The sequence below is a fragment of the Clupea harengus genome, chromosome 3, assembly GCF_900700415.2.
Source record: "Clupea harengus chromosome 3, Ch_v2.0.2, whole genome shotgun sequence".
Taxonomy (NCBI): domain Eukaryota; kingdom Metazoa; phylum Chordata; class Actinopteri; order Clupeiformes; family Clupeidae; genus Clupea; species Clupea harengus.
Window position 1 is genome coordinate 11313813 of NC_045154.1, and position 23537 is coordinate 11337349.

At 43.1% G+C, this 23537-nt stretch overlaps 1 protein-coding gene across 1 annotated transcript in view; it reads right to left on the minus strand.

Annotated features, from left to right (window-relative positions):
• Window positions 1-1482: 1482 nt before the first annotated feature.
• The window catches only part of fa2h (fatty acid 2-hydroxylase), a 28053-nt gene continuing 5998 nt past the window's right edge, over window positions 1483-23537 (minus strand). Inside the window, exons 2-7 of the mRNA XM_031564575.2 lie at window positions 8787-8870; window positions 4309-4451; window positions 3592-3692; window positions 3117-3289; window positions 2487-2739; window positions 1483-1641 (exon numbers count right to left, since the gene is read on the minus strand). Coding sequence (XP_031420435.1) covers window positions 1571-1641; window positions 2487-2739; window positions 3117-3289; window positions 3592-3692; window positions 4309-4451; window positions 8787-8870 — 825 coding nt within the window. The 3' untranslated portion in view covers window positions 1483-1570. The remainder of the gene's footprint in view (window positions 1642-2486; window positions 2740-3116; window positions 3290-3591; window positions 3693-4308; window positions 4452-8786; window positions 8871-23537) is intronic.

Below are 23537 nucleotides of genomic sequence, written 5' to 3' on the forward strand. Positions count from 1 at the left end.
TGTGTGTGTGTGTGTAAAGCTTATGTAAATCTGAGAACCTGCCCTCTCACCAATAACATTGTTCATTTTCACACATCTAAACCAATGTCTTGGCAATGAAAAAAATGTGCAGTTCAGTGCTGAGCCTGATCAGGCAGAAAGCTAATGCAGCAGCAGCCACAGCAGCACAGAAAAGCGACTGAGGGTGCAGTGCTCAACTGTGGCCAGCAGGGGTCAGCAGACTCTGAGAGGCGGTGTGAGGGAGTTTCCGGAATCAGCTGAACTGCCCTGAGGGCAGCTGGAATACCACAGCAGATCCATTAAGCTAGCACCTCACTCTGAAAAGATATTTAAATATAACCACCATCATGCTTTTGCACTTGGGCTTGTGACTGGAGCTGAATACATTTCAGTTCCTGAAACAGTTGGTTTCTGAGATACCAAACACTCAACTGGACTGTGCATTGTGGCATCACTCCTGGCCATGGGATTGTATTGAAATACAGCAGTGCCTCAATATTTCAACACCAAAACCAGAATAAATAGCAGTTTTTAGAGAAGAAATCGGCACGACACAGCACAAATGTATGAGTGTTTATACACAAATATCTTTAGATGGGGTGTCAAAGTCAAAAAGGACCCACAGGCCTAACCACTGAAAGGAGAAGTCTAAACCCAACCTGAATACAAACAGCAATCTCCATTCTCCTATCTCCATTAACTTAAAAGGGTTCTGAAGAGGAGCAACCATTTAATCACAAATTTAGTTAAATTTCTTTCTTTCTGTTTTTACCACTTCAGACAGGAACTAAAATAACTCCAGAAGGCTTCTCCACACACCACCTTCAGAACCCTACCGCTCCTGTCCTCTGACTGTTCCTATGACAACAGGACACCTCCCTCACTCCACATTCACACTCCCTTTTACACTTCCAAATACCTGCTTCTGTCTTTAACACACACACCCCCCACACACACACACCACACACACACACACACACACACACACACACACACACACACACACACACACACACACACACACACACACACACATCGTGTACCCACTCTCTTTATGCTCTCGTGTAGACTCTCTCAAACTCTCTTACACACACACACAAACACACACATACATACATCCACTCTCAATCCATAGACAAATGGAACAGGTTAAGACACGTTTGTTAAGTGCCACTAAAAGCATTCCCATACAAATAGATATTCTGCTTTAAAAAATAAAAAATTGCCCATTACGGTATCCAAAATCAGTTAAATTCAAACATGACACGACACTCTCCAGGCCACCACCCCCCTCATGTGATTGGCAGGCTGACATTTCCTTCATTGTGTATTAAGAATGTAGACCAAGCAAAGCAGGAAGGGAAGTAAGGTGCAGGTAGCAAGTGTATATATGTGTGTGTGTGTGTGTGTGTGTGTGTGTGTGTGTGTGTGTGTGTGTGTGTGTGTGTGTGTGTGTGTGTGTGTGTGTGTGTGTGTGTGTGTGGGTGGGTGGGTGTGTGTGTGTGTGTGTGTGTGTGTGAATGTGTGTGTGAGTCTGTTTGTGGTTGGGTTGTCTCCGGTGCCTTCCTCCTCAGAAGGCCTCTTCAGATGGGATGACTGTGTTGAAGGGGTGGTCCCAGAATGTGGTGGTGATCCCAAACCCTGCAGACACACAAAGCCAGACATGTAAGAGAGTTAGCACTCACACACACACACACCCACCCACCCACCCACCCACCAACACACACACACACAAACACACACACACACACACACACACAAACACACACACACTCACACATTCTATAGAAACACACCTAGGGCTAGTAATGTGTCTGACATGGGATTACCGTAATTTTCGGACTATAAGCCGCTACTTTTTTCCCATGCTTTGAACCCCGCGGCTTAAACAATGACGCGGCTAATTTATGGATTATGATACCTGTGACTGTATACGGTGGCTTTGTGTTTACGGTGGCTTTGTGGAGCTAGGATGCTAGCATGGATGCAGCCGCATGGATGCTTAGCTCCACGCGATTTCTCAGTATCTCTCAATAACTTAACTAATGTCAAAATAACCACAGTCTACCGGCGTAGACAGAACACAACTCAAAACACTTTAGAAAATAAAAGTTAACTACAATACAAATCCAGTCTTTTCAAGTTCTTTAGCTCACTGGTTTCAAACAAGCGTCTTTCTTCTAGCTCTCTGTCTTCAATCTAACGTTCTAGCTTCTGATTGACTCTTGCAACTGTGCTCTCTTAAAGCAACAGTGCACTTATCGTAACTGCCAAAACTAATAATATGCATCACTATTGTATTACTTTTGATATTCATTTTAGCCTGTGTAAAGTTCATTTGATTCAATGTACCGGTAGGCACCTGCGGCTTATAGACATGTGCGGCTTATTTACTGTATGTTAAAAATAATTCTTTTTCAAAAATTCAGTGGGTGAGGCTTATATTCAGGTGCGCTCAATAGTCCGGAAATTACGGTAATAAATACCTGCTCTTTGGTGCTCAAAGTGGTGCTTCACGTGGTACGCCTTGAGCCCATACATGTAGGAGTCTTTGCGTGGAGATCCGTAATGCAGGTAGTAATGGATCATGTCATAGACCACATATCCACACAAGCCCCCCACAAACAGACACATCGCCAACCCCTCTGAGAAGAAGAACCGCAGGGTCAGGTAGAACGTGCCGACCACAAAGGAGGCCAGACCAGGAGGAAAGACCAGACGAGACCCATCGAATGGAGACTGAAGGGAGAGAGAGAGAGAGAGGCAGAAAGAGAGAGAAAGAGGTCAGTTTGTGATAGGTTTAGATGCCAAAACCCTCCTTTCTAGTCCCTGTAGATCACATCTTTGGTCAGTGTTATGGGCAGGAAGGAGTAAAGAGTTAGTATTAACAAAATACAAGGCACCCATTAAAATAAATCATTGAGTTGCTATTCTCTCATATATACTCACTTCACTTACTGGTGGAGCAGTGAACATAAGGCTTCATCTGAATGCCTACACTGTGCCTATACCTAGATATTCTATGGATATATTTTCCTTGACCTGTGTATTTGTGCGCGTGTGTGTGTGTATTTGTGTGTGTATTTGTGCGTGTGTGCGTTCACTGTGGTGTTTACTTTGTGGTGTTGTCCATGGAGCAGGAAGTGGATCGTGATGAGATAGTAATTGTGCGCCGGTGGGGTCATGTGGAAAACAAAACGATGGATGCAGTACTCTATGAAGGACCACAGGAACATGCCAAGCAGGAAGATCACGGGGAAACTGTACTTATGGACCAGGATGGAGTAATCTGAGGAGAATACGAGAGAAAGACAGAGAGAGAGAGAGAGAGAGAGAGAGAGAGAGAGAGAAAAAGACATAAAGACAAAACTAGTGTGAGGGGAGAGAAAGTATTTATGTGTTCAAATACTTCCAAACTGTACTGTATTTGAATGTGTGAGCATAGGTCGTAGGTACAGTATGTCTGTGTGTGTGTATGCATTGACCTGGAATTAATGTGTTGGAGAATGTGTGTGCATCTGTAAGTATATATATTTATAGATATATGGCTAAAGGAGTACCTCTATATGGTGAAAGGTGTGTGTGTCTTACTTGAAGTGAGGTGCAATCTGGTTTTCTCCTGGGCAAGAAGTGTCAAGCAGTACCAACTCAGGAAGAACACCACAGGCAACCAGACCAGTGGAACCATATACCTACACACACACACACACACACACACACACACACACACATACACTCACACACACACATACACACACACACACACACACACACACATACACACACACACACACACAGAGAGAGAGAGAGAGAGTAGGTTATTTACTTGGACAAACTAACTGGACAAATGTTTTGCATTTACAGGAGCACAGAGGTGGCATATCCTGCTCTATTACTCTGAGACCAATTCATGTGATAACTATCTCTCAGTCATCGCTCAATCACATGACTTCTGAGATTTAGCAATAGCTACTTGTCCATCCACTCCATTGATTTAGATCTCCCTGGCTAAGACTTAAATACATACTTCTACACCGAAAACAGATCAAATAACTGGGTGTGTACTGTATCGACAATCTGACAGTGCCAAAATTGCTTAATGTGACTACTGACCTATTATTGACAGTATTAATATATTATAGGTATATAATTAATAAGCATTGTGTGGTCCACATTTTTGTACTGTATATGTAATGTGGGTTTATATTAGTTGTGTGTGACTGAGTTTGCACGTATTGGGTGTGTGTGTGTGTGTGTGTGTGTGTGTGTGTGTGTGTGTGTGTGTGTGTGTGCGCGTGCGTCTGCTACCATGACGTCTTGGTTCTGGCCTCCAGGAACTCTGACTCGAACAGGCGTATGGGCCGGTCCACAGGCTGGTGCACCCACGCGTCATACTTCTCCCCCAGATGACCCACCTGCCAAGCCAGAGGCTTACGCCAGTCCACCAGATCCTACAGAAACACACACGCACACCCAAACACACATTATAAAAACAAATTACATAGACACACACACATACACACACACACATATACACACACACACACACACACACACACACACACACACACACACACACACACACACACACACACACAAACACACACACACACACACACACCACACACACACACACACATCCTACACAATGCCTTACATTAACATTTTACATTTGTTTATGTAGCAGTCACAAAGTGACCTTTAGAAGCTACTACACAGGTATATATTCTAGATGTTTCCTGGGTAGTGAGCTTTTAGCACGCTAGATACTGAGTGTTGTTAGCAACCTGCTCTGTTAGTTAAGTTATATGATCAGCTTATGACATCCCACCATCAAACTGGGTCGACATCGGCTCACGGCAGACTATCAGCAATACGTAAGCAGCAAGGAAGGTTCCACTGAGATGTGAACTTGGATCAATAGATCAAAGTCCAGAGTGCTAACCATACTCACGCACGCACACACCTCTCCAAAAGATTACGACGGTCCAACAGCTCCTCAACACACACACACACACACAGACACACACGCACGCACGCACGCACACACACGCACCCGCACACACACACACACACACACACACACACACACACACACACACACACACACACACACACACACAGCCTGCCTCTCACGTTCTTGGATTGCGTTTCCCAAACGCGTCATTAAGCAATCACTGTGGTACCTCTGTCATTTCACAATGAGAGTTTAGTTGTTCAACGGAAAATGGACCCCGGCTGCCTTTTGATGAATGGACTTCCTGCACTACCTCATGGCTTCCAGCAGGAGGCAGCAGACTTCAGTATAGGACAAGACAGAAGGAAGAGGGCAGGAAGGCCTTACACAAATGAAGCAAGAAGCTGGAAGTATGTTTGGTAACATCCTGACTGTGCACTGACCATGACCTACAGAGAGATTACATGTGTCTGTGTGTGTAGGGGGGGATCAATGTGTCAATGAATCTCAGAACAAGCTTTGCCTTGACACACACTCTCTCTCACACTCTCTCTCACACACACATAATTACAAACTCCCACATTCACATACAAACATACAATTACAATCTCCCACATTCACATCAAAAGACACAAAAACACATATCCACAAATACATCCAACACACAACCAAGACTAATATGCAGTACACACCTGACACACCACTTACACAATTACCATACCTCTCCACTGTCTGACACGTGTGTCAGTTACACAAACACCATACCTCTCCACCGTCTAACACGTGTCACGTGTGTCAGTTACACAAACACCATACCTCTCCACTGTCTAACACGTGTCACGTGTGTCAGTTACACAAACACCATACCTCTCCACTGTCTAACACGTGTGTCAGTTACACAAACACCATACCTCTCCACTGTCTAACACGTGTGTCAGTTACACAAACACCATACCTCTCCACTGTCTAACACGTGTGTCAGTTACACAAACACCATACCTCTCCACTGTCTGTCACGTGTGTCAGTTACACAAACACCATACCTCTCCACTGTCTAACACGTGTGTCAGTTACACAAACACCATACCTCTCCACTGTCTAACACGTGTGTCAGTTACACAAACACCATACCTCTCCACTGTCTGTCACGTGTGTCAGTTACACAAACACCATACCTCTCCACTGTCTAACACGTGTGTCAGTTACACAAACACTACACCTCTCCACTGTCTAACACGTGTGTCAGTTACACAAACACCATACCTCTCCACTGTCTGACACGTGTGTCAGTTACACAAACACCATACCTCTCCACTGTCTGACACGTGTCACTTATGTCAGTTACACCAACACCATCTCTCTCCACTGTATAACACGTGTGTCAGTTACACAAACACCATACCTCTCCACTGTCTGACACGTGTCACTTATGTCAGTTACACCAACACCATACCTCTCCACTGTCTAACACGTGTGTCAGTTACACAAACACCATACCTCTCCACTGTCTGACACGTGTGTCAGTTACACAAACACCATACCTCTCCACTGTCTAACACGTGTCACGTGTGTCAGTTACACAAACACCATACCTCTCCACTGTCTAATACGTGTCATCTGTGTCAGTTACACAAACACCATACCTCTCCACTGTCTAATACGTGTGTCAGTTACACAAACACCATACCTCTCCACTGTCTAACACGTGTGTCAGTTACACAAACACCATACCTCTCCACTGTCTGACACGTGTGTCAGTTACACAAACACCATACCTCTCCACTGTCTGACACGTGTGTCAGTTACACAAACACCATACCTCTCCACTGTCTGACACGTGTGTCAGTTACACAAACACCATACCTCTCCACTGTCTGACACGTGTGTCAGTTACACAAACACCATACCTCTCCACTGTCTGACACGTGTGTCAGTTACACAAACACCATACCTCTCCACTGTCTGACACCTGTGTCAGTTACACAAACACCATACCTCTCCACTGTCTAACACGTGTGTCAGTTACACAAACACCATACCTCTCCACTGTCTGACACGTGTGTCAGTTACACAAACACCATACCTCTCCACTGTCTGACACGTGTGTCAGTTACACAAACACCATACCTCTCCACTGTCTGACACGTGTGTCAGTTACACAAACACCATACCTCCACTGTCTGACACGTGAGTCAGCTCTATTGATGGCCATTAAGCGCCACGTTTGAATAAACATAACAAGTATTTGTGTCTCAGTGTGTGTGTGTGTGTGTTAAGGTGTATGTATGTGTGTGTAAGTATTAAAGTGAGCGAGTTGATTAATTTTAGGGAGGGAGTGGTGTGGCATGCCGTGTTATTGTGGCTGTTGACAGCTCCATGGAAAGTATTTATTGTTTGATTTAATCGGAGTTCGCCACAATCATCACTCAACACACACACACTGACTCTCTCTCTCTCTCTCTCTCTCTCTCTCTCTCTCTCTCTCTCTCTCTCTCTCTCTCTCTCTCTCTCTGTCTCTCTCTCTCTCTCTGCAGCAGTGTTGGAGAGTTGGTTTGGCAGGAATGTTCAGAGGTGGGCAAGGACAAGCTCTGATGACAGTCAAGGCAAGATGGCGGAGCCTTAGTGAACACTAACCCCTCACTTCTACCCCTCCCACACTCTTGCAAGAAATGGTTCTTCGGCTCCACTCCACAGAGGAACCCTTTGTAACGTTCTACTGACAGCCATCAGATGACGCAGTGTTATTTGAGGACACTTTGACTACTACACACTACACAGAGATGAGAGCTCTGTAACGATCCTGTGAGGAACTTGGTTTCTAGATTACGTGGGATTCCAGAAAAGCACACATACGTGTGCCGCTCTATCTGCGTGAACCCCCCTGGGAACTTTAAAATGACACAGAGGTTGTGTAGATCTCAGAGGTGAGTGGCCAGCAGGACAGTCACCTTGTGCTCCCCCCCCCGCGCTCCCTACCCCTCTCCCGCCATCCCCATCCCCCACCCCCCCTCTATTTGTCTCTCCCCCATTCTCTACACAGAACATGAACATGTGACCAACAGAAACGTGTGAAGATATAAGGGAAGTTCTACAAAGCAACAAATGTTAGTGTCTTGTAAATGTAAGTGTTCTCCTTATGGATCAAGCACAAAATAAATCTGATTCCCATTGACTTCAGAGTAATATCCTGGTAATCAGCACCCTGGTGTATTTCCATGCTTCAATGGGCACATATGTAGGTGTCCATGAGGATTTGTTTATGTAATTATGATTGGCAAAGCAAGACCTATTCAGCTTGAAAAATCTTCCCTCAGGACAGTAAAGCATGTCTTTACTGATTGGATTTTATCCTTTGTAATAAAAATTCATGTACGTGTACCTCCGTACTAAACACACAGACGCAGGCACCACCACCTGACTTAAACTCTCGGATGTCAAAACAGTGATGTTTACAGTTGCAGATTTGTTTTCCCTATCTATGTCTAGCCCTTTCTCTTTCCACTTGCATACTAGGTACACACACTCACAGACACACACACACACTCTCTCTTTCTCTCTCTCTCTCACACACACTCTCTCTCTCTTTCTCACACACATACATTCTCTCTCTCACACACACTCTCTCTCTCTTTCTCACACACATACACTCTCTCTCTCTCACACACACACACACACACACACACTCTCTCACTCTCTTTCTCACACACACACACTCGCTCTCTCTTTCTCACACACACGTGCAGACACGCAAACAAACAAACACACACACACACACACACACACACTCCCTCTCCTTATTTCTCATACACACATACACACACACACTCACCGTCTCCAGGTCGACTTTGCTGCATCTGCTGAGTCCTGTTTCTTCCCCTGTGAGTTCTTTGCCTTTAATCCTTTGCCTGGGAGCCTGTCAACACACACACACACACACACACACACACACACACACACACAGATTAGCTACACACATACATATGCAAACTCAGAACAGCTGCATACACCTACAGTCACCCCTGGACCTTCAAAACAACACTTGTGATTGGCCACTCTGGAAGTGCAGAAGGCAGTGTTATAGTAATGCTGGTGAATAACTGAATAAACAAAATATTCACAGATATAACAAGGTTTTGGTAGAGAATACTGTGTCGGTTTTTCTGAGGACACACTCGGGATATCACATCACAAACATACAAATTCTGTAACATAGGAAATATTCTGCATGGGAGAGATTTAGCGCTCTGCCGATTTACAGGGAGTCACACAATGGGCCTCATGCAGGGAATGACATATGAACAAATCTTCTCTTATTTTTGTTTGTATCCACAACTTGTTCTTATTCTGTTAGTAGTCAATGATTTCTGGGAATCACAGATGTTTTCTTATCATTGATCTTCTCTTAGGCAAGAGAAAATTTGACGAGTGGTCGAGAGTACACTTAATAAGAAAGAAGACAGTATTTTCACATTTACAAAGATGTTGACTTTGTTTAGGTTTCTTTAAAAGTACGTCCATTTCACGACTGCTGAAGTTCTTCTTCTTAAAGCCTTTTTTTGGTGGCATCTCTCCAATTATTTGGCATGTGCCAGAGTATTTTCCCATGGCACAACACCTGCTCTTATATAGTGTTACCGATGCTAATAACCAATTTATGATAAAGTGGGACTCATCATTCAGCACACCAGGTGGAGAGCAGATTTGGAAGGTTAAGAAAATTTGATGCATCTGAAGTTAAATAACAATAGAAAATTAAGAGAAAATATAACAAATACCTCTCACTAATACATACACGCACACACACAGACACACACACACACACACACACACACACACACACACACACACACACACACACACACACACACACACACACAGCTCCCACCTACCTCAAAAATCAGAGTGGTCATTAACCATAAATAAGCCGCACATGTCTATAAGCCGCAGGTGCCTACCGCAACATTGAAACAAATTAACTTTACACAGGCTAAAATGATATCAAAACTAATACAATAGTTAGTTTTGCCGGTTAGATAAGTGCACTGTTGCTTTAAGAGCGCACAGTCGCAAGAGTCAATCAGAAGCTAGAACGTTAGATTGAAGACAGACGCTAGTTTGAAACCAGTGAGCTAAAGAACTTGAAGACTGGATTTGTATGGTTTGTAAACTTTTATTTTATTTTCTAAAGTGTTTTGAGTTGTGTTCTGTCTACGCTGGTAGACTGTGGTTATTTTGACATTAGTTAAGTTATTGAGAGATACTGAGAAATCGCGTGGAGCTAAGCATCCATGCGGCTGCATCCATGCTAGCATCCTAGCTCCACAAAGCCACCGTAAACACAAAGCCACCGTATACAGTCACAGGTATCATAATCCATAAATTAGCCGCATCGTTGTTTAAGCCGCGAGGTTCAAAGTCAAAGCATGCTGTCCAAGTCATGCTGCTATGTCAAAGGTCAAAGTCATGCGGTGAAACATGCGTGAAACATCTCAGAATGCTGTAAAACACACAAAACTTTCTGTTCCCATCTCCCTCTGTCTCAAGATATGGATAAACAGCAGTGTGTATGTGTGTGTGTGAGTGTCATGAGTGTGAGTGTGTGTGTGTGTGTGTGTATGTGTGTGTGTATGTGTGTGTGTGTGTGTGTGTGTGTGTGTGTGTGTGTGTGTGTGTGTGTGTGTGTGTGTGTGTGTGTGTGTGTGTGTGTGTGTGCAGATTCATACCAATTTTCAAAAACACTGCACACCTGGGGGAGGCAGGACTGACAAAATGTCCCCTTTCACAACTTTCTTCTGAGTTCCGTAATTTATTTTTCACATCCTTTTTAATGTGTCACTTTTTTCATCTTCTCTTGAGAAAAACGGCACTTCCTGATTTACCATGATTCATCTGATCTGGCCTCCATGGGGTTAGATTATTTTGATCGGGTGCTGGAAAAGCACCACCAAAACATAATGGAGAACACTCCAGAGACAGTGTATAGTTTTATAACATGCAAACACTTGTCACTATCATGCAAACACTTTTGTAATACTAGCCCTGAGATGTTGTGGTGGCTTGGATTTATTTTGTGTTTCCACTGTGGTCATCTAAAAGCCCATTTGATAAACACCTGCTCTGTTAAACAGATAATCATATGGAAATGGAGTGGGGCTGGGATACAGTGAAGAAGCCTGCTGATCCAATCACAAGGTCAGCTTTGACCCTGAGACTAGAGGGGAGGAAAAGGTCAGTCAGAGGGAAAGTCATCATGTGTGTGTGGACATATATCCTTAACCATCATGACTTGACAATAAAAAAATAATTTGTGTGCTGTGCTATCTTGTTTTGGGGGAAATGATCAGTCACTGCAGTGAGATTGTTACATTTGATAAAACTGTTACTATTTTGAAGTTGACAACTTCTACCGTCTGATCTGATGTGTTCTACATTCTAAAATGTACTGCCCTGATTGCGGTGAGCCCGCAATGCCTGCTTCCGACACCTTTGCAAGGAAATTTTGTCACAGCTGTGGCATTGTGGGAGAAAAAGAAATCTTTGCTTCTGACAAACTGCACACTCAGGAGTGTGATTTGTACTGAGAGCCAAACCTCTGGCACAGCTAACAGCTCTACATAAACACCAGCAGCCCAGAAACGTAAGGCAGGCCTCAACGCTAACCTGAGTCAGGTATCAGTTCCAGTCCTGGACTGCCCTCTCCCAGTTCTGTTGAGCCCCTTGTGTACACAGGGGGTGTGGAAACCTCTCCCACAGCACATCACGTCATAAACTGCCAGGATACACACCATGGATTTGTTTTCGATGTATTTAAGTGCCACACATGTAGCATGTAGACAGTCTAGTACTTAAATTGTACAAACAAGCCTTTTCACTGTCTTGCTATGGCTCCTGGAGTATAAGGAGTACGAGGGAAAGGTTCAGGTTAAGGTTTATCCCTCCTAAGAGACACTCTCACCTCTGACCACACTGAAAGTCACTTCCTAAGTAGGACCAGAGGGCAAAGCTCTATGGGAAAAGTCAAACAAAGGAAACCAGGCAAGAGATTGTTTTAAAACAGAAACCCGTCGCTCAAACAACGAAACACCCTACATCAAAACAAAACACATGCCATTCTCCTCCTGGTGGTACAATGGGGAGCCTGAATGCAAACCAACCAAGACGAGAAGGACCTGATAATCCAGGTATTTAAGATGATTCACCACCCCCACATACATTCAAACACAATGAGTTATGACAGTGGGTATTTGTGGGAGCGATGACAATATGTGTGGCTGCATAGTTCAGCCAGTTATGATGAATAAGTTGGGTGACAGGTTTTGTGACAAAGTTGTGTGTGTGTAAAAGAGAGATATTTACAATGCTGTGTGTGTGTGTGTGTGTATGTGTGTGTGTGTGTGTGTGTGTGTGTGTGTGTGTGTGTGTGGGTGTGTGTGTGTGTGTGTGTGTGTGTGTGAGAGAGTGTGAGTGTGTGTGTGTGTGTGTGTGTGTGTGTGTGTGTGTGTGTGTGTGTGTGTGTGTGAGTGGGTTCACATGTTTATGGCTTCTAAGCGTATGTTGCTGTGTTTGTGACCCTGAGTAAAGCACTTAATGACCTAGGATGGAAACACCCATCAGCCTACGTGCAGCTGACCACCTCACACTGTTTGCTCTGGACACACCCACACACAGACACACAGACACACACAGACACACACACACACACACACACACACACACACACACACACACACACACACACACTCATACATATATGCATCGGACAAGTATAAAACAGTACATATGCATAAACCCAAAGAAATATGTATATATTTAGACTCTATTTTGTCAAGCACACACCAAATGTAACATACACACATGTGCACACTCACACACACACACACTCACGCACACACACACACATGTAGATTGATAAATATGCATACGCACACAAACACACACACACACACTTCAAAACAACCAACCAGTAACAGAACACTCTCATGGGTGTTGCAGGTGGGAAAAAAATCCACAGGTAGCTATAGTATCTGGTAACTATAGTGAAGAGTGGTTAACTGGTTGTTATAGTTACAGTCTCAAGAGGGACTCCTGCACTCTCAGCAAGAACACTCTAAACTCACATTAAACAGACACCACACAAACTGAACACAAACCAGGCACAAAACACACACAACTGTGGAGCAGGGAGGGAAAAAATGACAAAGATCAACCCATGATGCAGAAATAGAAATTCAGAAATATTCACCAAACAACCTTACACGTTCTTGCGTGGAATCGTCGTTATCGTCACTAACGAGTGACCTTTCACTTAGGTAAAAAAGGCTATTGATAGACTGGGAGAAATGTGTAGCCTCACACTGTGGGTACCACTTAGCCTATACAGGTATGAGTCAGCATAACCCACAAGTTGCATCGCCAGTTGGGGCTGACGTCCCCTCGGTAACCTCAGGCCTCAGCCCTCCAACGCAGTGTGAATGACGAGGAGAATGAACCGGTTAACAATCAGCAGTCATCATCATATGACTGGTCCATACTCTGGCCTTCTAATGCTAGTCCTGGATCACATGAGTTCACTATGGCCTGCATTGCACTGCAGCAAGGGCCACAGTCAGCAGGCAGAAACAAATGGTCTCAGTAGAGGGGAATTGAAAATGACATTGTCAGCTGCAAATTGCATACGGTTCGACCTAAAAAACACAGTGCAAGTATTGTTTTCTGTGAAAACGATCTCAATGCAAAGCATGCTAAACATCTGCAGCCATGGACCACTATATCCTGTAAGTGGCGAGACTGAGCTCTATTTTGTGAGTGCATCCACATGTGTGCATGCACGCACATTCAATGACTCTCCAGATACCTCTCCCTCTCTTCACTGGAAAGGGGGGGGGGTGGTTTAGCTCATCGGATGATGCACTTGTTAAAAAAAGTCTCAGTGTATGTGTGAGTGTGTGTAGGTGTTTGTGGTCTATCACTATACGCAAACACACATTTTGAGCCTACCACATTTCCACAAAGCATTTATAGAGACACGGAATCATTGACATCTCCAATTATTTAGTATATTCTTTTACCGTAAGCTATGAAAAATGCAGTTTGTTGTTGATTTTTTTGTTGATAAAGCACTGTACATGCACACACACACACACACACACACACACACACACACTAATCCTAAAACATAAACACAATAACTATGCCTTAAGTCTATTACAAACACAAAATAGCCTCACACACACTTAGACAGACAAACAAGTCTAAAGAATGCACAAACACGTCCACAGAAATGCATACTTCATGATTTCTTTAAGCTGAAAGGCAACTTCGATGTTCTTCGGCACATTCACACATTTTGGTGTAATCGTGGACGTTTTAGGACGTGGAGATTTAAACCTGCCTTACCTCTCCCTACATCACATGCTCCAGTGTAGCAAAGCGTCCCATCCCCTCCATTTCACTAGTAGCTTTAAGCTCACATTACCCCTTATCCATAGAGGATGTCAGAGGACTTCACACACGCAATCTCCGCTAAAGGCATCCCAGGACCTCGGCCAGCTGCCAAGCTAAACATGGTTATTATTAGCGTTCTAAATCATGTTTCCACAGGCAAACTAATGAACTGATAAAAAGGAATATATTCATCAGTAACTTACGCCTCGTACTGAAAACTACAAGATTGAGGCCCCCCAAATGATCTTGTCTATGCCCAATTGTGACATAAAGTACACGTGACGTATACTTGGGTTGACAAAACACTGCCTAGATTGTTAATTCTATCATCTTTTGAACTGGGGTATAGTTCTGGGCAGATCTGAATTTAATCAGGACCACAGCTGTTCCAGAGTCAGTTGCTATGAAAAGTGGAAGAGATAGTGTTTGAAATGGAGCACATTGGTGTTGGCAGGCTGATTTCATACAAGCACTTAGCATACGAAATGTTCCTTTTTAATTTACTCATTGGGTTCGTTCATCTTATACCTGTGTGGAGTATAATAATGAACACAGACCACAGGTGGCTGTAACCAGAAAGGTGTTGTCTCAGAGTGCCAGTGATTCAACAGTTTACAATAACATGTCGACGTAGGGCTATACTGGAGCCCTCACACACACTCCAATCCATATGACTTTAACCTAGAGCTCACACAAGATGTATACACCTTCCGCCTAGGCTATATCAGCTCCATATACCCAAAATGACATGCACGCGCACACACACATACATAAACACATACGCATGCACACAAACACACACACACATACAAAAAAGTAGTCCAACTCATTGCCACGATCTTAACCACATGATGTTCCAGATAGAAATGAGTGCATCTGCGGTGCATTCCCACTATGTGGTAAAATACTGCATGCCGAAAAAGCCTTTGACTTTTTTTGTTTCCATCTCTCAGGCTGGACCAGGGCCATGGCCCAAATACTTCAGTTCGGCCCTGGAGTGGGGCAGTGCCGAATAGAGGCTGACCAAGGGACTTTAGGAATGAAATGCAATGCAAAAATGAAACCCAATAAATTTCAAAACAGGAAGGTTAATGTTACCTCTTTTGAAATGTCTTGGGTTTCATTTTTAATAAATAATAAATAAAGTTGCTAAACAACGGTAATGGCTTTGCTTGTATTTGTAAAGAAAAACTCCATGGATAAATGTTTCTTTTACATTTGTGATATTCAATTCCATTTTCAACTTTTTTAAATAATACAACAGTCTATGGGTGTTGTGTAATACAAGAGCTCACCTCAATGACCATTTAAACAGATGAGGAAACACACTTAGGCTACAACTTGACACGTAACATGAGATGACACATTAAGAATGCGGAGTGCTACTTGAAATCCTGTCGGTGTCAAAATTCTTGAAACATGTCATATCTTGTTACTAAATGTTGTCCACAGGCATGTGGAGCTAACAATGACATCATAACTTGTTACGTCGGGATATGTGTGATTGGCACTTAAAGCAAAACTACGCCACAATTGGCCACTTTTTGAGGTATGTTTTTTTTATAGGCAAGTAGTTTTGGTGTCATCTTCAAATTCATGTTGATGGTATATGGTCATATATGGACCGGTAAACACATGTGTCGTTCCCACTAGCCATCCAGGATATGCCCACTGTATTTCTGTATTCCAGGTCGGAATACCCCGGGAAACAAAAAAAGTCTTTCACAGCACTACATTGCCAACTATATTGCCAAAAGACACCAGTTAACATGTTAACAAGCTTTCATCAGTGTCAACTGTGCTGTTGGTGGTGTTTGCAAGGTGTTTGCCTGCCTTTTACGTAGTTAGCTCGCTTGTTTTAGACCAAAACTCCTTACTGCTGCTTTAAATAGGTTCACAAATGAGGTGTGGACTATTTGTGGCACGATGGGACAACTCAGTTAGCTACTGTAAACTGACCAACTCATCTGTATTGATTGGAGAGGCACACCCTTAGAGCAAAACAATGTGTCATTGTGCACGTTTGGGTACATTCCCCAACAGTTTACCCTAAAAACCTAATGAGATCTGTTTCTTAATTTGTGTTAGGGTGTGGAAATGGTAATTAACACAGAAGTGCTTGTGCCACTCTGTACAATAATCCTGTCAGTCTGATTTTAGAGAGAGATGATGGTACACATGCTTGACATGCTTGACAGAATAAGCAAAAAATGTTGCTGCATTAGCACAGCAACTGTGACATAATTTAAAATAAATATAAGATTTACAATTCTTCCAAAGAATGTTGACTCATTCTAAGTCATCTAACACATGCCTGATGGAAGTAGTAAAATCATCATAGGCACAGCAGATGACTGATATGTCTATGACACATCTCTTATCTAGTGTGAACTTCACTGAGCTCATCTGGGCTCACCAGTCACTGATGACTCATTCACTCTCTCCTTTGAAATCTCCCAAAAGTGCCATTGTTTTTGGTATGACTTAGAAATCTCTCTCTCTCTCTCTCTCTCTCTCTCTCTCTCGCTCTCTCACACACACACACACACACACAAGAAGGAGTGGACTGATAGAGAAAGGGATGGGAACAAGAGTCTGGGAGGAGAGGAGCCATGTCAGGGCTGGTACCAGAGGAACAGAGACATAGGGTCTCACACAATTTGTGTGTGTGTGTGTGTGTGTGTGTGTCTGTGGGTACGTGTGTGTGTGTGTGTGTGTGTGTGTGTGTGTGTGTGTGTGTGTGTGTGTGTGTGTGTGTGTGTGTGTGTGTGTGTGTGTGTGTGTGTGTGTGCGTGTGTGAGAGAGAGAGGGAAGTTGTAATCACACACCACACATACACACACACACTCACACAGACCCGTTCCCCCTGATTAGTCAAGGAGTTTTCTTGGTCCAGTTTTGGCTGTGTATGGTAGAAACTGAGTTCATGCCCTCTGGAATTGATAACTACATTATAGTAGTCACAGTCATTGTCATATTTGAAATATAAGAAGTCAGCACGCGGTCAGATTCAGAGCAGGACACAGTCACTTTTGAGAAGAATTGCAGTCATTTGCAATAGCGGATTGGAGACTATTGTCAAATAGGAGTTGTTTCGTGTCACCATTGTATAAACATTTCCATGCCCTTGTCGTCTATTGCTTGGGGGTTGTGTTAATGTTGCAATTATACTCCTGTATTTTGACAACAGACTTAGGAGATTCCAAACAACATGACCACAGGCTGTGGGACCTAATTTCATAGGGCAACGAGCTGTGTGTTATGCGTGTCATGTAATGGCACACATGAAAGGGAGGGATCGAGAAGATTTGTCATTTGCATGTATGCAATCATAGGATGCTAGAGTGTTGGTGCGCCGTTGAATTTGTGTTTTTTGAGCCAATCATATCTATATGAATTCTGACATGTGCTGTGATGAAGTGACTTAAGTGAAAAAATATTTAAACTGTTAAATTGTCATTGTGAAATGATTAAAAAGTCTTACAAGTTCAATGCAAACCAGGTGACCAGGTGTCAAGAATGACAGGGAAGGAAATGTATCATCTACCTCGCCATATCTTTCTGTAATAATTAGGTTGCATTCTTAATTTGCATTTAATGCTAATAAGGCTACAGTTGCAATCAAAATTATTCACCCCTCATTGCGTATTAGGCTTATTGGCAAATTGTTCAATTTTTCAGCTGTAATAAACAAAGTAGACAAGAACAGTTGAAATAGTTTAATAAAACTAATATTACCATGGTTTTCATCTAAATTCAAAATTAAACGCTACTTTTAATCACTACTGCAGTCTCAAAATTATTCAACCCCCTGTCTCAAGCACACCTGGTGCAACTAATCAAGGGCTTCATTAGTTGCACACCAGGTGCAACTAATCCAGGGGAATCATTTGTTCAGGTGTGCTTGAGATGGAACACATAAATACCTGGACTGGCTAGGGGTTTGTTGAGAGTGACGTTTGATTGCATGTTAGAAATATGGCTGAGTCAAAAGAATTGTCCAAAAAGTTCAGAGAAGAGATCATTGCCTCGCACAAACAAGGAAAAGGATACAAAAAGATAGCAAAAGCACTGAATGTCCCTAGAGATACATTTGGAAGCATAGTTCGCAAGTTCAAAGTTGAAGGAACTACCTGGATGTGGCAGAAAGAGGAAGCTATCAGCGTCTTCCACCAGATTCCTCGAGTGACTGCAAAACACCTGCAGCAAGACTTGGTGGCAGCAGGCACTGAGCTTTCAGTTTGCACAGTAAGGCGCATACTAAACACTGAAGGGTTCCATGCCCGGACTCCACTTCTGACCCAAAATCACAAGAAAAGTCGGCTCCGATATGCTGAAAACCATATAAATAAGCCACCAAAGTTTTGGAATTCTGTTCTGTGGAGCGATGAAACAAAACTGGAACTTTTCGGGCCTATGGATCAGCGGTATGTCTGGAGGAAGAGGAATGAAGCATATGCTGAAAAGAACACCCTGCCTACAGTGAAGCATGGCGGTGGCTCAGTGATGCTCTGGGGCTGCTTTGCTGCCTCTGGCACTGGAAACCTGCAGCGTGTGAAGGGCATGATGGATTCAGTCAAGTATCAGGAAATTTTAGAAAAAAACGTCATGCTGTCTGTGATGAAGCTGAAGCTTGGGCGTCATTGGACCTTCCAACAGGACAATGATCCCAAGCATACCTCAAAGTCCACCAAGGCTTGGTTTCAGAAGAAGAAATGGAAGATTCTAGAGTGGCCGTCACAGTCGCCTGACTTGAACCCCATCGAAAATCTCTGCTGGGATTTGAAGAAGGCAGTTGCAAAACGCACACCCAATAATATTACTGAACTGGAGGAATGGGCTAAGATTCCTCAGGAACGCTGTCAGAAGCTGGTGTCTGGCTATGCATCACGTTTGCAGCAGGTCATAACAGCAAAAGGGTGCTCTACTAAGTACTGAAGATGCTTGTCACGAAGGGGTTGAATCATTTTGAGACTGCAGTAGTCATTAAAGGTAGCATTTTGTGTTGAATTTGGATAAAAACCCTTGTAATATTAGTTTCATTGAACTGCTTAAACAGTTGTTGTGTAATTTGTTTATTGCAAACAGCTGAGATATTGTATATTTTGCCAATAAACCTAATGTGCAATAGGGGATAAATAATTTTGATTACAACTGTATAAGGCTAATTATAACTATAGGCTACCTACAGTATATGATGATGGCGATTCTTACCACTTTGCTGAGAGACTTAAGGCAATTTTAGAAGAGTAAAGGGAGATTGAGGCGTTGATTAGTGATCTTAACTATGTACTATGATGTAAAAGATGAACAAATATGACTTTTCTGTCTCACTTTTTGAGGCCCTGATGAATGATAGGCTCCTGGATTGTCTGTGTAGCCATTTGGTAGGTCTTACATATTTGGTTGTGTTATGATCGGTCGTTTGGACTTGAAAGGCCACTGCAAAACCAGAGATTCAGATTTACATCACCTAGCTTCAAACAGGTACACTTGTCCTTTTTCTCTCTCTCACTCACTCACTCACACACACACACACACACACACACTCACTCACTCACTCACTCACACAAGCTTACCATTTACAGACCACTCCTCCATGTCAATGGTTAACTGTTATCAAATTGGTGCCTGGCTACGCTAGCGAACGAGTCAGTCAAACAGATAGGAGAGGACAGTGACCTGGTACACACACACACACACACACACACACACCAGATAAAGAAGACAAACCACTAAACAACATTACTGCTGTGGTCGCTGTGTTCAGGTAGCTCAATGCTGTCCTATGCATGGTGGCCAGAGGGTAGAGAGAAGTGCAGTCAGTAAACCTCACTCCCTGACCACTTCAGACAACAGACACTAGCACCCATGGACTTTAGCTTCCTTGCTAGCACGCCACCCGTGTACCAGGATGTGGGTTCGAGTCCAGAGCTCGACTGTGCTTCTCACAGTTACCCTGGGGCTTCCATTCAGCACCGACTCCTCCTTGATAGCGGACAACCACAGACTGGACCGGGTCTTGGTGTGACACAAATCCACAGCAATTAGCACAGTACAACCCACTGTCTGTTCTATTAAACAGCACAGGCTTTTTGAAAAAAAAAAAAAAAAAAAAAAAAAAACCTACTGAGGACAATTCATTCACTTTAAAGAATATCTTCCATTGAGCCTCCCTGAAAGGGTATTTATCAAAAGTCAACAGATCAGTGTGTCAGGACAGTAAGGACTAACACAGTCGTACTGATTGGAGGACTGTAATACTTCTAAAGATCAGAAGACTCTGAGGCTGTAACTGGTTATGAGACTAGTTATAACACACAAATGTATTGAAATTAAGACTAGGCAACCATATAACAGTACAGTGGCAAATTACAAAACTGAACCGTCTCATAGTCCAACCCTGCCAGTTCAAATGGTTACCATAAGAACAACTTATCAGCAATCTGACACAGAGGAGAAGCAGAGAGCAGTGAGCATTTGGACGTAATAATTAGTCCTCCTACATATTGCATACCCAAGGCACACATGGCACACTGCACATTAGTACACTCTACAAATACACACATGCATGCATGCATACACATAAATTGTCAACACACAAACACACACATGTACACATATGCTTACCCATACACTATCTACATACACAAATGCACCTTCCAAACACAGACACACACATTATTAACACACCAGTGTACTCTTCACATACATCCGTAGACTTTCTAGTACATTCTAGTCTCAGTGAAGGACTAGTACATGCTCAACCTGGTGAATTAACATTCAGTATCATCAGTATATGTGCAATGATGAAAAAGGTTGCCAAAACTCACATTTTAAGAAGTGCCAGGGGCATGTTTTCACCATACTTTGAAACGGTCTTATGTGGTATTCTAATTTAAGGAAATAAAAATAACCCACAAATACTGTATATCAAACAAGATTACAAAACAGTCAGGGATTTCGTGTGACCGTACAAAATCTTCAGAGAAGAATTCATGGTTGCTTAATTGAAATATGTTATCAACCAAGCCAATTACAGGGAATTTTACTCCGTAAATGTCCTGTCCTGTACAATGCTGTTTATACTGGCCAAGCCAAACAATCATGTTAGTGGTCATGATGGTGGAGATTAAACTGAATAGATGTCTTTTTCACAGCATTGATTTGTCAGACACAGACACAGACACATTCATAGCCAAAGTAGATTCTACACTACACACATTCAACATCGTCTGGTATTTAAAATATCTAGGAGATGGCAGCAGAGTTTCTGCATATTTTATTTATTGACATGACATGTTTAAGGGCTGAGTTCTCTCAGTGGAAACACACACACATACACACACACACACACACACACACACACACACACACACACACACACACACACACACACACACACACACACAGAAAGACACTTTTACATTTAGTCATGTATGGACCATCCCCTACACACACCTGTAAAGACTGCCACCTCACACACATCTAATCATACCACCCTCCCAATCACACAGACAAATATTTGTTTATGCAGATCTGAATAGACCAACCTCCCAAACACATTCACGCACACAGTCATCCTACACTAAACAATCCCCCCCTTCTCCCCAAAACACACACACACATACACACACACACACACATACAAACACACGATAAACCCTCCATCTCTTAATGCCTTGAGGAGGGGGGGTTCCGCAATGGGATGTGATGGTTACACTCCTTAAGTTGTTTGAACTTTGAGACAAACGATTGTCTCCCAGGAAACCTGTGGAACCTGCCCATCAGGTCATCAGGGATTTAGCCCCTCCCTTTCCTACCGCTCCTTGCTCTATCTTTCTACCCCTCCATCCCGCCATCTGTCTGGTTCACTCTCTCACCCTCTGTCATTCACCCTCTCTCCTTCTCTGTCACTGTTCCTGTGGCAGGGTATGTCACCAGCAAAATCAGCACACCTGCACTGAAGTGAGTGCAACAACTGTGTAAAAACTGGAAATGTGTTAAGGGTTTGTCTTTGTGCCTTTGCCTGTGTGTGTGTGTGTGTGTGTGTGTGTGTTAAATAAGCATTGGGTGTGTGTTTGTTGGGTGTATGCTACCTGAAGGCTTTTCATATTGGGGAGCAGTTCTCTCTCTTAAACACACACAATCACACAAGCAAAGGTCAACTTCCAACCTCAGACATTTACTACACTGCTGTCACACACACTCTGCTCTCTCACACACCTCTCTACCGCAGATACTGCCCTCACACAAACTGGAATAAAACAAACAACAAGAAGTTTCATGTCAATTTCTTGAAATATTTGTCATGTCATTATGGTTCTGGTGTTTTAATCTCTTCCCCAACTTGTGTAGTTTCACCCAATTCTTTTGGACCCCAAATGCATATCATATCTTTAGTATAGTGACTGAATATGAGGCCTCTTCCCATAACGCCCTTCTCCCTGGCTGTAAAATCCTCAACCCCCATTCAATTTCGCTGTGCCTGGTTGGTCACAGGCAAAGTGTGCATAACAAGCTAGTTACACATGCAGCAATTTGATTATTTTATTGATAGGCTCATAGATATCGGTGACTAACATTGTGAAACAACAGTCTCTGCTGTAAAGTGCCGAGGGCTTGATGTTTGAACAGAAACTTGGCACAGGTGTACAGGTGATTAACATTATTGGTTTTTAATGTGCTCTCTATACGGTTTAATGGGGGTTCTAACAATTACGCTAAACATTACATTTAATCATTTAGCAGACGCTTTTATCCAAAACAACGTACAAAGGAAAAAACAGCAAAAATCGCTGGATTTGTTGTCTGTCGCTGGCATGTCTCATATAGTTTCGGGGAGAGATGTTTTTGTCACTGCAGAGCTCTGTATCCACTGCCCACTTTTCGACAGAGGTACACCCCATATGTTTTTACCATGTTTTAACATTTCAGTTTTAAAGACCTACATAATCCCAGTGACCTATGCAGTTTGGTGCATTTGTATTCGGGCTGCGCTCACTGTAAAAGCAGAGGCAGACAACGCAGTAGTGCCAGGTAGGATCATGTCAAATCCCACCTATGTCCCCAGCACTTCTCAAATCAAATTGACGCTCGGTGTGAATCCTGCTGTCCAGAACAGCCTAGCAACAGC